This window comes from Myotis daubentonii, chromosome 1, assembly GCF_963259705.1.
Source record: "Myotis daubentonii chromosome 1, mMyoDau2.1, whole genome shotgun sequence".
Taxonomy (NCBI): Eukaryota; Metazoa; Chordata; class Mammalia; order Chiroptera; family Vespertilionidae; genus Myotis; species Myotis daubentonii.
The window spans coordinates 93,556,533-93,571,028 of NC_081840.1; the positions used below are offsets into that span (position 1 = coordinate 93,556,533).

Sequence of the window (14,496 nt, forward strand, 5' to 3'; positions counted from 1 at the left end):
GTCGGGGCACATATGGGAGGCAACCAGTCGATGTTTCTCTCTTTCTCTCTCTCTAAAATCAATACATATATCCTCGCATGAGAATTTTTAAAAAATACATTTTGAACATAATTTTAAGGTTGCTTTTAAATGTCCAAGTGGGCTGTCCAGTAGGTAATTGGAGCCTCGAAGTGGGGTCAGGACTGGAATCCGCACATAGAGAGATAGTCACTGGAGCCAGGAGAGAGGACCCAGAAAGAGAGTGGAGGGCAGAGTCCTGAAAATCTTCGCTATTTAAGGCAATGCTTTTCACAACAGTTGTTGAACAATGTTTGGATTGATCCCAGTGTTTCCCTAGTAAAATGATGCTGCAGTAAGTATCCTTGTACATATGTCATGGATACTTGTTTGGCTATTTCTATAGGATAAATTCCTCCAAGTGGGATTGCTGAATTTCTCTCCGAAAAAGTTCTCTACCAACAACGTATGAGAGTGACTATAATCCTACGCTTTCACCAAAAATGGCTTTATGAATCTATGGTCTTTGCCAAATTAATAGACAAAGAATTTCATATTATTTAATTTTATTACATTAATAATTAGGGAGGCTAAGAGGTTTAAACTGCTTATTTCTCTTATAAATTACATGTTCGTGTCCTTTGTCCATTTTTCCATTGATAGTATTTGTCTTCTTTGAATTATAACACCTCTCCTCTATATTTGGGATTTTAACTCTTTGGCTCTGTTACTCCTGAACAGTAAGTACTTGAAGTGGTGGCTTCTGACCTAGTCACTTAATGATGAGTTACACATGAAAGGAACATTCGGTAGGGCAACCATGTTATAATTATTATAAAATAAAAGTTAGTTGTCCTTGATATAAGAACATTTGGAGGAGGGATAGTAGATACACTGAATTGGTTGGGTAGTTCTAGCTGTGTCATACCATTCATTCTCTTATGAAAAACCTTCATTGATATCCTGTTATTTTCAAGGTAAAGTAAAATCATACTCAAAGTCCTTCTGTCTTTGACTGCCCATTCAATGCCTTCACTTCGACAAAGCTTATTCACCATCACCCTCTTTGTTTTCCTCTGCCTTCAGGCTTTGTTCACTGTCACACCCTTTTTCCAAAACCGCCCATGGAAATGCTGACCATCTTTTATTGACTAACTCAAATCTTCCCGTCTTCCTGAAGCAGGCTGTCGTCTTCCTGAAGCAGGCTGTCATCCTCGCAGTTTAAATGCTCTCTTCCTCTCTGGTTTCTGAAAAACTCGTAATTTATGCAATGCCCAAGGAAGTTATTATATATCCTCTTGATTTGCCTGTTCCATTATGGGAACAGGCACGTGTATTCCTAGAAAGTGTAGCTGGGGGACATTTAAAAGCCTGACTTAAAAGCAGCAGCCCTTTGCTTTCTATGACAGTCCAGCCCACCCTTCCATTGGCCAGTGCGTCTTAACCGGCAGGTGTGTAACTGGTGCCGTGTTGTTTCATGGGCTATGGGAATCTGCACATCTTGGTGCTTAGAGAACAGAGTATAATATTTGCATTAATTTTTAAAGATAAAACAAAGACATCAAAGAAAATTGTTCTTTATTCACCTCTCAGGACGTTGCCCCCAAACTTCTCATGGATGTTTATTTTTCTTTGTAAGTGTTCTTTGAGGAGCACATTTGAGAAGCAGCTTGACAGCCCATTTCAATCACTGGTTCTTGATTCATTTCCGGGTATTCCTCTGCTCCTTTGGCTCTTAATACAGGTCTCAAAGTTTTTTAGCCCCTTTTGCTTTGAAGACCTATTTTCCAACTAGGATCCATTCCCTCTTGTACCTGTCCTGGCCTGGCTTCACCTTCTCAGCCTGCTTAAAGAGCTCCAGCCTCCCGCCCTGACAGCAGGCAGCCCATACTGGGTAAGCCTGCCCATGTGTTTGAAGAGAGGCATTGTATTCTTAGAATTATTTGTGCATTCATTTGTCTTCCATGTTAGTCTGCAAACCCCTGAAGGGGAGAGCCTGTGTTTCTTTTCTTTTTTGTCACGGTATCTTATATTTAGTAGTAGTACAATGAATATATATTGAATGGATGAATGAACCGAATATTATCTAAATAGATTTGAAAGGAATTTGGTTGTCCTTTATTTATTTATTTTTTTAAAATATATTTTATTGATTTCTTACAGAGAGAAAGGGAGAGAGATAGAGAGTTAGAAACATCGATGAGAGAGAAACATCGATCAGCCGCCTCCTGCACATCTCCCACTGGGGATGTGCCCGCAACCCAGGTACATGCCCTTGACCGGAATCGAACCTAGGACCTTTCAGTCCACAGGCCGACGCTCTATCCACTGAGCCAAACCGGTTTTGGCTTTGGTTGTCCTTTAAATGAAAATGCCATGTATACATTGACCTACTTAATTATTCTCTAGCTATAACTTTCAGTTTAACAGTGCTCTCAAACCTGTGGCAATGAATTTGCAGTCTAGATGCTCCTAATCATAGTATTTGATCCAACCAACTAAATGATTCCTTAGCCACTTTTTTGCCTCTTTCATTCTCAGTGACATTTAGACTATGTTGTACAGCACACTTGGAATTCTTGAATGTATTGCAGGCATTGATTCACGAATATGTGTTCTAGCATGTTCTCTTCAGCAGAACAGTGCTCCTCTTCATTTATTGGGATTCTGTTTAACATTGCATTGGGGAAAAAAGGTCTCATTTAGAAACCATTGCCCTGTTCTACAAACTAATGCTTTTCAGACCATTTTTGCTGAGTTAGAATCCCAGTCTTGTCTCATAAGCAGGGCTGTTGTTCCTAAGGGCGGCCAGGTGGGTTCTTGATAGCATCTGTGTGTCAATATGGGTTTGGAGTCAGCGTGCCAACTCCAGGTCCTCTCATAGCACTGAGTCTTCAAATTCCTTTGCTTGTGGACACATTGGCTAAGATTTCTGGCGAAGGCTGCCACACAGGCTGAGGACCCTGTCTCCTTTCTCCTGCTCCTCCTCTTGCTATCATGTGACGGGCTGTAGTTCGGTTTCTACCCCATGCTCCATGTCAGCTTCTAGTATTTGAGAGGAGATATTTGAACCATTTAATACAAATCCTGATTATCTTAATATTTCTCACTAATACACTCAACTTTTTATGCTTATTTTAGCATGTCAGTACCTGAAAAATGTAAGGAGTTTTAAAGCATTCTTTTTTTTTTTAAAGTAGATTCACAGGGTGTGCAATCATCACCACTATCTGTTTCCAAAACTTTTTCCTCATCCCAATCAGAAAAGCATTCTTATTGTCACTTCTGCACATCTTCTCAGGTGCTTCCACTCGGTTTCTAGTATTTGTGAACTGGAAGGGTCCAGCTCTTTAAGGTCGTATGTTGCCCAGCCTCCTGCCTGGAAGCCACAGTTTCAATCAGTTTTTTCCTTGTTGGTACAGAACAGCGTCCTACCCATAATAACCCATAGTGTACTTGAAGATAATTAAGTCATTCAGTAGCTATTTATTTCTCAGTGAAACAACTTATTTCCTTTAATCTTTCCTTGTTCCTTTAATCTTTTTGTTGACTTTTTCATTATCTCCTTAAGATTCTCAGCAGCCTCTTTAAAATAATACAGAACCAGACAAGATACTATAATAAAGTTGACCAATACTGAATATAGTGGAGGAATTGTCCCTTGGATTTTTAAGATTCTGCCAGTCCTTCTGTTGAGGTGGGTTACTGAGTGTAAGTGTGGCGCCTCTGGGTGAAGGATTGGGTGTCAGGTCAGGAAAGCAAGGAGTTGGAGATGATCTGTACTGACTACTGCGATTGCTGCTTGTCACAGAGATAGGAAGTCAGGAGGGGGAGGTTGACTCACTTTCCCAGCCTTGAAACAAATGAGGTCACAGCTTTTTAAATATTGAAACGGGGTATTGAGCTCTCCTCATGTTGGATTAATAAGAAATCTGTATCTCCATATAAGATGTCTTTTCACCCCCTGAATAGTTAGGGACCCAGGGCCTCTCAGTTCAGAAACTAGCTACTACTAGCAACTACTACTGATAATAGTTTTAGAGTGCTACTTCAGCAGCAGCTGTAGATACCACACAACTGTGTTTCTAATTGCCTGCTCGTTAAAGTGTCCTTGTCAAAACTAGACTCATTCTATCCTGCTCTCCTACAATCTTTTTTCCTAATTTTCTGACTGGTATTAGTATCCATCAGTCACCCCAGTTAGAAATGTTGGAGTTATCTTTAGTAGATTCTTACCCTTTACCACCCCAACCCCCAGCCCATTGTCCAGTTAATCACCAGGTCTGTGCGATGAAATTTCTTAAGTGTCTCTCTCTCCAGTCCCACCCCCAGCATCCTGGTACAGACCTCACCTCACTCATGTAACCTTTAACAATAATGTTCTAACTGGTTTTCTCTCCTACACCACTTCACCATAGTTTTGCCAGAATTGTTCATCTAAAGCAGAGGTCCTCAAACTTTTTAAACAGGGGGCCAGTTCACTGTCCCTCAAACATTCCACACATGTGCACTGCAGGCCCGGGACGAGTCGGCTGCTAAGCAAGACAGGCAGCGGCGGCAAAAACACCCGGCGGGCCGGATAAATGTATGCGGCCCGCGGGCCGTAGTTTGAGGACCCCTGATCTAAAGGATAGATCTGATTATTTACTATCCTTATATTAAAAGAGATAATGAATTTAAAATTACTCAGAGTAATAGCCCAATATCTCCAGTGTAAAATCACTCTTCCTTCGGCTGGCAGGTAAGGCCCTTAATGAGATGACCTTCCTATATGTTTCAACTTCATCACCTGCCACTGCCCCTTAAGAATCTTAAATTTCAGTGCACAGAACTGCAGGAAGAAGAGCAGGAGATGGTACAGCTCTGTGGCATCGACTTCGACAAGTCCGAGCTTCCTCCTGGGGTGGGAAGAATGACATTTTGGGAAGCCACCCTTCCCAGCCCCAGGGGAATGGGAGGTGAATAGCTTTCATGCAGGGGCTGCCTGGAAAGAAGGCTCCTCAGGGCAGGTCTGTCAGCTCTAGCAGGAAAGCAGAGTCATCTGCAAATAGTCCGGCATTTTGCTCACTAGAGTTCTGGGGCCACAGTTAAAAGAGGTAGGGATCAGCAGGCTGGGAAAAATCAGGCCCATTTCTCAGGATGAATATAAATGGATTTAGGTAAAAGATGTTGAGAAATGTGGGTGCCTTTTAATTTGTACCAGATGATCTTTATATCTCTGGGGCCTAGGAGCCGTTTAATAATTGTTTGTTGGGCAATTTATTTCTGCTATTTTTTTACTCCATTCTATGAAGATACTGTTTGTTTATAACCTTAGTATTACATTGAATTCTACTGGATTCATTTCAGTTCTCGTCAGCCATTTCTTTTATTCACTTAAGAAAAGTTTACTGCCCTAACCGGTTTGGCTCAGTGGATAGAGCGTCGGCCTGCAGACTGAAAGGTCCAGGTTTGATTCCGGTCATGCACACGTACCTTGGTTTCAGGCACATCCCCAGTGGGGGGTGTGCAGGAGGCAGCTGATGGATGTTTCTCTCTCATCGATGTTTCTAACTCTCTATCTCTCTCCCTTCCTCTCTGTAAAAAAATCAATAAAATATATTTGAGAGAAAAAAAAGGTTTACTGATGAATACCTACTATGCATCAACACTTGTTCATTTATAAGGCAGAGATATGATGGCTGTTCTTCATGAGCCTTCTAAGAAGACATACATAGATGGACATATGATCTTTACATTCAATCGCTCACTTTTTGTATGTTGCCGTCTTTTTTTTTTTATAATCCCAGACCATGAATAATCAATCATGTTCTGTGTGGTATATCTTTCTCTCCTGGCCAAGTGAAGGGAGATCCTATATGATGACTTCTCTGTTACAAGACTCTATGTATTTAACCCTTTGAGTTCCAACCAATATCCTAGGAACTATGCTAAAATTGCCAAGGCATTTTTGCTGATTTTACAGCAGTTTAGGAAGAAAATTATGAATCGCAAGTAAATGAAGTTACATATTCAAAAACTTAAGGAAACCTTTACTACATTTGTTTTCATCTTTGACATATATTGTTTGCTAATTGTATTATAAAATACTAGTAGAAAAAATTTTTGAACAAAACATATAATGTTAAAATAGAGGGACACCCTTCTCCAATATCTTCCACAAAATCGTCATCTTCACAGCAAGAATTGACATATTTAGCGATATTATCATCACTAATAAAAGCAGACTTAGAACTGGACGCCATTTCAAAGCTTTAGGGCTACAAAATCTGAGTAAACTTCATAAAATCTTAGTACCTGTAAAAAGTTAGGCAGATAAATGCCAATGGTCAATTTTAGAACTACAAACATTCGGCATCATAAGTAATCTGCACTTAAGTGCCATCTGTCAATAAAGAGTGAACTACTAGTATCTAATAGTGACACTGCAGGAGGAGCGCGATAGTACTCCTGGCACTCTTGGCTAAAGACAGGAGGAGCGCTATCACGCTCCCCGACACTCTAGGGGTTAATAAATTCTTTGTGTGAAGGAAAGTGATCTGGTAGAGTCTTGAAATTTAGGGAAGGGTAGAATTCAGCCTACAATCTTTTTTTTTTTAAATATGTATTTTATTGATTTTTTACAGAGAGGAAGGGAGAGGGGTAGAGAGTTAGAAACATCGATGAGAGAGAAACACCGATCAGCTGCCTCCTGCACACCCGCTACCGGGGATGTGCCTGCAACCAAGGTACATGCCCCTGACCAGAATCGAACCTGGGACCCTTGAGTCCGCAGGCTCACGCTCTATCTACTGAGCCAAACCAGCTAGGGCTGCAATCTTTTTTAGATCTTGTCCAAGGAGCACAGTTACTAAACTCTCAACAGGATTTCAGTTAAGGTTGTTTTACCTAGAAAGAGAGCCACATAGCATGGATCCAGTTTAGTAAGATTTCTTTTTGTTTGTTTTTCTAGAAAGATTCCGCCTCTTAGAGTTGAGTGTAAGCAAAGACATAGCGAGGTTTGGAAAGAAATCAGGAAAGTGAATAGATTTCTGTATGGAATCGCACTTCTTTGGATAGCCCATGGCCCCTAACAGCTTCCTCTCCCTGGCATTTATCCCTGGACGATATATTGGCTAATTAGAACTGGAAAGACAGTAGAGGGCGGCTAATGCTTCAACTATCAATCTCTTACATACCATGCAACATTTTTTAAAAATCAAAGAACTTGGGCTCCCTCAATTGAAAAACAAACACACAACTTGGGCTCCAGTATTACCGACCAGACCTGCCCAGGCCCCACCCCAGCATCTGGGGGCTGAGCTTCTGCGGGCTCACTCACCTGCGGTCAGTTAATGTGGGTGGAGTCCGCTTTTTTGGTCATCTCTACCTACAACCTTCAGGTCTCCTTTCTGGCCCTCTGTTCTTTCTGTCCCAAATATGCAGAGCCCATGTGTACTCAGGGTCCAGGACCTGTCCCCACAGGTGGTATTTTCAGGATTGCTCCCTGCTTCTTTGGCTAAAGGCAGGACAATTCAGTTACCCCAGAGATCATTCATACACATCCAGTTGTCCTGTAGGGACACCCAGCATGTCTCCTCTAAGAAGCTGTTCCCCAGTAAGCCCTTCTTCCACCTTCCCCACAGTCTCTTCACTTTCCTCTCATTGGCATCTGCATTTTTCTAGTTTCTGCCCTTTAAAAGGTCCTCGCAGTCAGATAGACTGTGGCTCTCTGCGGAGTGAAGTCCATCGGGAGGCCTTGGCCGCATCTGTCCTTCACAGCACTCTCTTCCTCCGTGGTGCTCCAGGTCCCGATTTGTTGTTTGTTTTTTGTTTTTACTTCGGAAGAAATGTTTTTAAACGTTACAGGGGCAGCCCACAACCAGAATCTCCCTTTCCACTTTTCCCTTCTTTCTTTTCTTTTTTTTTAAAATATATTTTATTGAATTTATTACAGAGAGGAAGGGAGAGGAATAGAGAGCTAGAAATATCGATGAGAGAGAAACATCGATCAGCTGCCTCCTGCACACCTCCTACTGGGGATGTGCCCGCAACCCAGGTACATGCCCCTGACCAGAATCGAACCTGGGACCCTTCAGTCCGCAGGCCGACGCTCTGTCCACTGAGCCAAACCAGTCAGGGTCACTTTTCCCTTCTTTCCTCCACTCAACCCGCATCAGGACTCTGGTCTTCCACAGAGTATGCAAAACTCACATTGTATTTCAGTCTTGTGATTTTCAGAGGTATAACTTCTGGAACTAGGAGACTAAGGTCCTGACAAAGCAGATGTGCCCTTAGAAAGTTCCATATTCCTCCGGACTCCCCCCGCCCCTTCCGGCAGTGCTTTATCATAGCATTCGATCTCCAGAGCAGAGGTGGATATCCCTTGTGCTGGGATGTGCAGGGCTCCTGTGGAGAAGCAAGCTGGCACTGACTCAGCCAGGGAGAGAGTGGCCTCGCCATGCAGCTCTTGCCAGGGAACCAGGTGGGAGGGGAGTGGCAGCCACCAGGCAGTGCCAGTGAAGACCAGTGTGCTGCAGCCTTTGGTGGGTGCACAATGTCCCTGATCTAGAAGATCGAGGACAAGACCCCTGCGGGAAAGAAGCTGCTTCTTGCCCAAACCATGCTGCTAGCTAGCCAGGAACGTATGTGTTTGGGTGCTGGAACTAACAACCACATTCGCCTGTAGATTTATCTTCCAGAATTCCTCCGGGAGCTCCTCCAGACACACCCTGTTCTAGACATCTTGAAGAGGTTGTAAATTCTGCTGGCTGCGTCATTTAAATCGTGCTTGGTCATTCTCATAAAATCTGGAATATGATTTACTGTTTCTATACTGTGATCTTTATAGGTGTTTGATACAAAAATGGTTCTATTACAAATTAAAACATTTCTCCTCTCAAGCATATGGCAGCACATAATAATACTGTAAGTTTGGAAATCTATGTAATGTCTGTGTTCACCCATGTTAGACATTAAAAGTAGAATTTATATACTTATTGCCATTTTAAAAAAGGAAGATACTTCTTTCCAAACAGTACATAAAAGTTTCCTTAAACCCCTGGACATCACTGGGCTGAGTCCCAGTTCTAGGGGCATCTCCCTGTGAGTTGGGCTGAGAAAGACAAAGCCTCCTCCTGTGCCTCGCTGTCTCTCTGCTGCTGCACTGTCACCTCTGGGGGTGATGTCTCCACCGACCGTGTCCTACTGGCACTGCTGCCCCAAAAGCTCTGCATCTCAACCAGTGCCACACATTCTCCCTGGTGTCTGCACCTAACTGCCGCCAGGTTAGTGGATGGCTGCAGCAGCTCCAAGCAGGGGATTTCAGGCTTGTAGTCCCATCCCCCCATCTTCTGCCTCAGCTGCTTTCTTATGAGGCCGTCACCCAGAAAACACTCCCAAGAAGGAATTTAAAGTGTGCCCCAGATGAAACGCACTCAAGAAATCTTTTACCATAAGATAATTTGTCGAGAAAGAGATTAAACTGAGACGCACCAGGAATATAATTGGTTTCTTCAGGCCATAGCCTTCTTTGCCTTTAATTTTTCTGGATTACTTAGTATCTAGAAGCTTGTATCTGGAAGCAGGAATCTTTGCCATTTCCAGAGAAGGGGTGGTGGCATTTTTGATAGTGCACTATTTTTTCTTTTGCTAATTTATAGTGCTCTCTTTTGCCCTGTTCCCATTAGGAAGTGAAAGCATGGAAATTAAAAAGCAAATTACAGGAATGAGAAGATTACTGAATGACAGCACGGGGAGGATCTATCAGCGTGTTGGCAAGGAAGGAGAGAAGTTAAAAGAAGAACCCCAGGATTTGGACTCCGTCTGGCCTCAGCGTTTGAACTCCTCTGCTGAGGCCCCGCAGAGCCTCCACCCTTCTTCTCGGGGTGCTTGGAGTGAGTTCCCAGCCCAGAGTCAGTTCTCAGGGCAGTCTGGCCCTCGCTCCAGAACCTTCCAGAGTCAGCCCCACACTGCGGGGAGCTCCAATGGTAGGTATTGCTGTTAGACATTCAGAATGTCCTTATGGGGCGTTGTCTGGATGTTGTTTTATTCCTAAATGTTCACTTAAGGTTTTCAATAGGTTCTTGGCAACTGCAACTTTTAAGCATAAGAAATTAAATCAATTTTACCATAGACTAATGTAAACAAGAGTTAAATTCCTATGACCTATTTCTTATCACAAAAGCACCACCAAACTTGTAAATAAAGACCCTAATTTTAAACATTGAAGTAAATATGAGCTATTCCATGCATTTAAGAAAGATTATTAAAAACAACTAAGAGGATTCTTTGCCAACCCCCTGACTACAGTTCAGGGTCACCGGTGGCCAGAGCCCTTCCCGGCAGCTCAGGGCACAAAGCAAGGATTAAGGGTACCGTTAATCCTAGGGCCTCACACAGCCCACTCTCACTCAGACTAGGACAATGTAGACACGCCAGTGAACTTCAGGTACACATCTTTGACATGTAGGTGGAAACAAGTTCCTGGAGAAACCCACGCAGATACCGGGAGAATATGCCAACTCCACACAGATAGTGGCCCAGACCTGGAATCGATTTCTTTCTCATCAACATTATAAGAAAACTAGAGGCCTGGTGCACAAAATTCATGCACTCAGGGCAGGGGGTCTATGCCGGCAGTCAGACATCTTTAGCGCTGCTGCAGAGGTGGAAGAGGCTCCCACCACCACTGCTGCGCTCGCCAGCCGTGAGCTAGGCTTCTGGCTGACCGGTGCTCTCCCTATGGGAGTGCACTGACCACCAGGGGGTGGCTCTTGTGTTGAGCATCTGCTCCCTGGTGGTCAGTGCGCATCATAGCTACCAGTCGTTCTGCTGTTTGGTCAGTTTGCATATTAGCCTTTTATTATATAGATGGTCTTTGGTTGATTAGCTCCCACTCACCCACCCACCCACAATCAGGGCCGGGGAGGGACACGGGATCTTGGCAAACCAGGGAGGGACCACATGAGGGCTCCAGGGCATGTCTGGCCCGTCTTGCTCAGTCCCAATTGGCTGGAGCCCAGCAGCAAGCTAACCTATCGGTTGGAGCATCTACCCCCGGTGGTCAGTGCACCTCATAGCAACTGGTCGACCTGTCAACTGTCTGCCCCCTAGCGGTCAGTGCACATCATAGTGAGCCGTTGAATGGCCTTAGCATATCATTAGCATATTATGCTTTGATTGGTTGAATGGATGACCGGACGACTGGACACTTAGCATATTAGGCTTTGTTATATAGGATGACATTCTTTGATGACCTGCTGTACATTAAGCCCTCCCTAAATCAGCTGCCTTAGCTCAGTTATTTCAAAAGACAGGGAAGACATAGTGGAAAAGTTGCAGATCATAGAATACCAGAATTGAGAAGCAGGGAAGACTGGGGGTTCTGTAGTAGAAGTGGTGATTTCTTAGTAGAGATTTTAGCCCATCATTGTTGATGGATCAATATTGTCACAAAAGACTGAACATTAGGGTAGAAAGAGCCCCCTTTTGTCATTAAAAGAAGCTTCCTAGTCATATGGTGTACTACTCATATATCCTCTTGCTGACATTGTTGTTTTTCTTCTGAGGAATCATAGCTAAAGGGAGGACTGATAACATAGCACCCTAGTACCTTCATTTTAACTTCACATTCCAGCTACTGAACCAAATGATTCATAGTTCATAACTTGTTTCATTAGAGTTGAAATGTAGCCCTTTAAAGTAACATTTTCTTAATTTAAATATCTAATTGTTTAGAAAAAAATCAATGAGAGTGTTTCAAAGCATAAGGGAAAAATGGATGATTTTTTTCAGTCATGTTCATTTCTATCCATAGATAGTGGATGTAACTTGTTCTATAAATTATGTATAGATGTGCTGTTCTCTAGTTCAGTTCACACAAAGAAAACAAGGAAAAGTAATGCATTTTTCCTTTCCTTGAAAGTAAAGGATTTTTTTTATCTATTATCTTCAAGATTAAGAGAACTGTTTTGATTGTTGTTTTTTAAACACAATTCCCAGTTACCAGTTCAGATGCATGAAGAACCATCCTGAGACACTGCTGATGAGATAGCAGGGGACCCCACGAGATGTACCGGTGTCTTCTGTTTCCCTCAATATTACATAAGTCAGTGTCAGATTCACAGGCTGGCATGCTTCCAGGTTGGAGAGAGATGACTCTTGAAAGACTCCTCCATAAAAATAAAAAGGCAGTTCTCTTTCACATTAGAAAATGATTTATAACACACTGAAAAGAGTTGGTTTGTCCTCTAAAAAGGATAAAGACAGTACTTAAAATAGTGACTAGGCATATTCTGCAAGGCCCTCCTGATTCTTCAGCCATGGAAGAAACGAGAAGAGAAATAAGATGCCCTCAGGTGTGAATAGAGTTAGTACATCTCACATCAGTACGTTTTGGGCTCACAGAGTTTGGTTTCCAGTAAACAACAAGGAAGTGCATTTACTTTGGAAAATATTATGTTAAAAGCTACAAACAAATTCCCTCATATTCATTTGAAAATAGAGCTTTTATGTTTATTTTCATATTATTATATATAACTGTGACTGGTATGTCATTAAAATTATTTGCAATTTTAAGGTGTTATAACATCTCAGTTTGCTACAACTTTGAATGTAAATAATTGTGCTATTCCAAACATTAAGTTATCTTTAGGTATTTCATGGTTTTGCTGTAGTGAATTTTTCTTTTGTATCCACATTTAAATTACATACAATGTATAATAAAAGATATAACTGACCAAAACCTACCTTAGAACTTAACCTCTTCCACCCATGAAAAAAAACCGAAGTGATAGTAGTGTGTTATACAGTCCATTTTATGGTAGTGGGTTGGATACTGATGCAGAGGGAACGCCACTGAAACAGTGATTTTTCCAAATGTTCCATTTTATTCTAAGGTGAATAAAAATAATTTTTTTACTTCTAAGGGAAACAGAATAGGATTGATATTTTAAGGAAAATGTATTAGATTTAAACAGTTAAAATAGTCTAAAATGAGGGAAATCTAAGGAATGGGAATGGAAAAAATATATAGGATCATTGCCTTTATTAAGGTGGAGAAAAGCCAGTAGAAGTTCAAATGTCCTTCCATACTCTGCTCCCCCACTCTTCCCCACCCCACCCACCACACTCAGAGTGTCTAAAAGTTTTAATGTGTTGACAGTTCTTAATTTTTGAAATAGCATGCTCAATACTAAGACTATTTTTTAATAGTTAGACACATTTAATTCTTAACCGGAACCTTTATAACACATGTAGCTACCAGGTTTTTGTAAGGCGGTTCTCAGAGTTAGATTTTTGTGCAGAATAGCATGAGCATGTTTCTAGTGAAGTTTTAAGCTATTGTTATCTGAGATGAACTGGTGTGACTAGAGGGAGGACTGCTGTGACAGCGCATTGTATGCGGACGTTCCTGCAGCTCCACCACCCGTGAAACAGCAGGAACCTTATAATACAGAGAAGCCTGGATAATTAGATAAAGTCAGACCCCCAAATTTAAGTTGTGAAAATTATTGGGTACGTTTTCCTTAGGCGCAGTCTCATAATTGCACAGGCTTCAAAGTCCTGTCAAGATACCTTTTCCCCCTCTCTTTATAATTTCGGTATTGTTTGGAATATGTAATTCTTTTCTTTCATGCTTAGGAGAACTTCCAGTGGTAAATTCATCATTTGGATCAAACTGCTGCACTTGTAACTGCCAGTCAACATTGCAGGCCATTCTCCAAGAACTCAAGACCATGCGGAAATTAATGCAAATTCAAGCAGGTACAATGATTACACATCAGATCAAGTCCCCTAATTCTTAATGCATGTCTGACATCTTCAGTTGGGATGTTTTTTATTGTGCTTTTATTGTTCAGTTCTTCCCTCTGCTGTCTTGCTATTATTTTTTTAGGTATCCATTTTCTCAGCTTTTCTGCCAACCTATTTTCCTTTTAGAACATCTAACAAAATTTGTATTGCTAATAATACTAATCCTTTACCTATGTACATGTGCTGTATATACCTCACCCCCTGATCTCCTAGCACCTCACATGTTGGTTCATTATATTTTGAAACAATTATACATGAAGGTGGGCAGAGTTCTTCAGCTTATTGTCCGAATGTGAACAGACAAAGAGGTTCCGATCAGGAAAGAAAATGAGCTGCCTTATCTGGCCCCTTGAGGTGCTCAGTTTGGTGGCTGCCTGCATCTTGGCCTCCACTCCTGCACGAGTCCCTTTGGGGCTTGGCATGACAGTGTGGAAGCCACCTGATCCGGTAGGTGTGGAAGAAGCCTTAGGGAAGCATGGGCCCTGCTGGTGGCTTTTCTCCCTGACATTCAGGACATAGGAGCTCAGGCACAGTTTGTCTTCTTCATTTACATGATGCCTTTTTTGTCCTCACTCCTCTTAGGCTGAAGACTAGAAGAGCAGTGCATTTGCAGTTTGGGATGAGAGTTCAGTTTCTCCCCTTACTCCTGTGTAACTTCTCTGAGCCTCAGATTTCTCTCCTGTCTCTGGAGTACTAACCTCTCAC

At 42.2% G+C, this 14,496-nt stretch overlaps 1 protein-coding gene across 17 annotated transcripts in view; it reads left to right on the forward strand.

The window, feature by feature from the left end:
* Window positions 1–14,496, forward strand: part of BEND7 (BEN domain containing 7) — an 83,393-nt gene that overhangs the window by 14,815 nt on the left and 54,082 nt on the right. For 16 of the 17 annotated variants that reach the window (XM_059710986.1, XM_059710973.1, XM_059711014.1 and 13 more), the window contains 2 exons: window positions 9,666–9,965; window positions 13,621–13,743. In XM_059710986.1, coding sequence (XP_059566969.1) covers window positions 9,666–9,965; window positions 13,621–13,743 — 423 coding nt within the window. Of the gene's footprint in view, window positions 1–9,204; window positions 9,264–9,665; window positions 9,966–13,620; window positions 13,744–14,496 lie in introns of those variants that run through there. The other variant, XM_059711041.1, reaches the window with a different exon arrangement.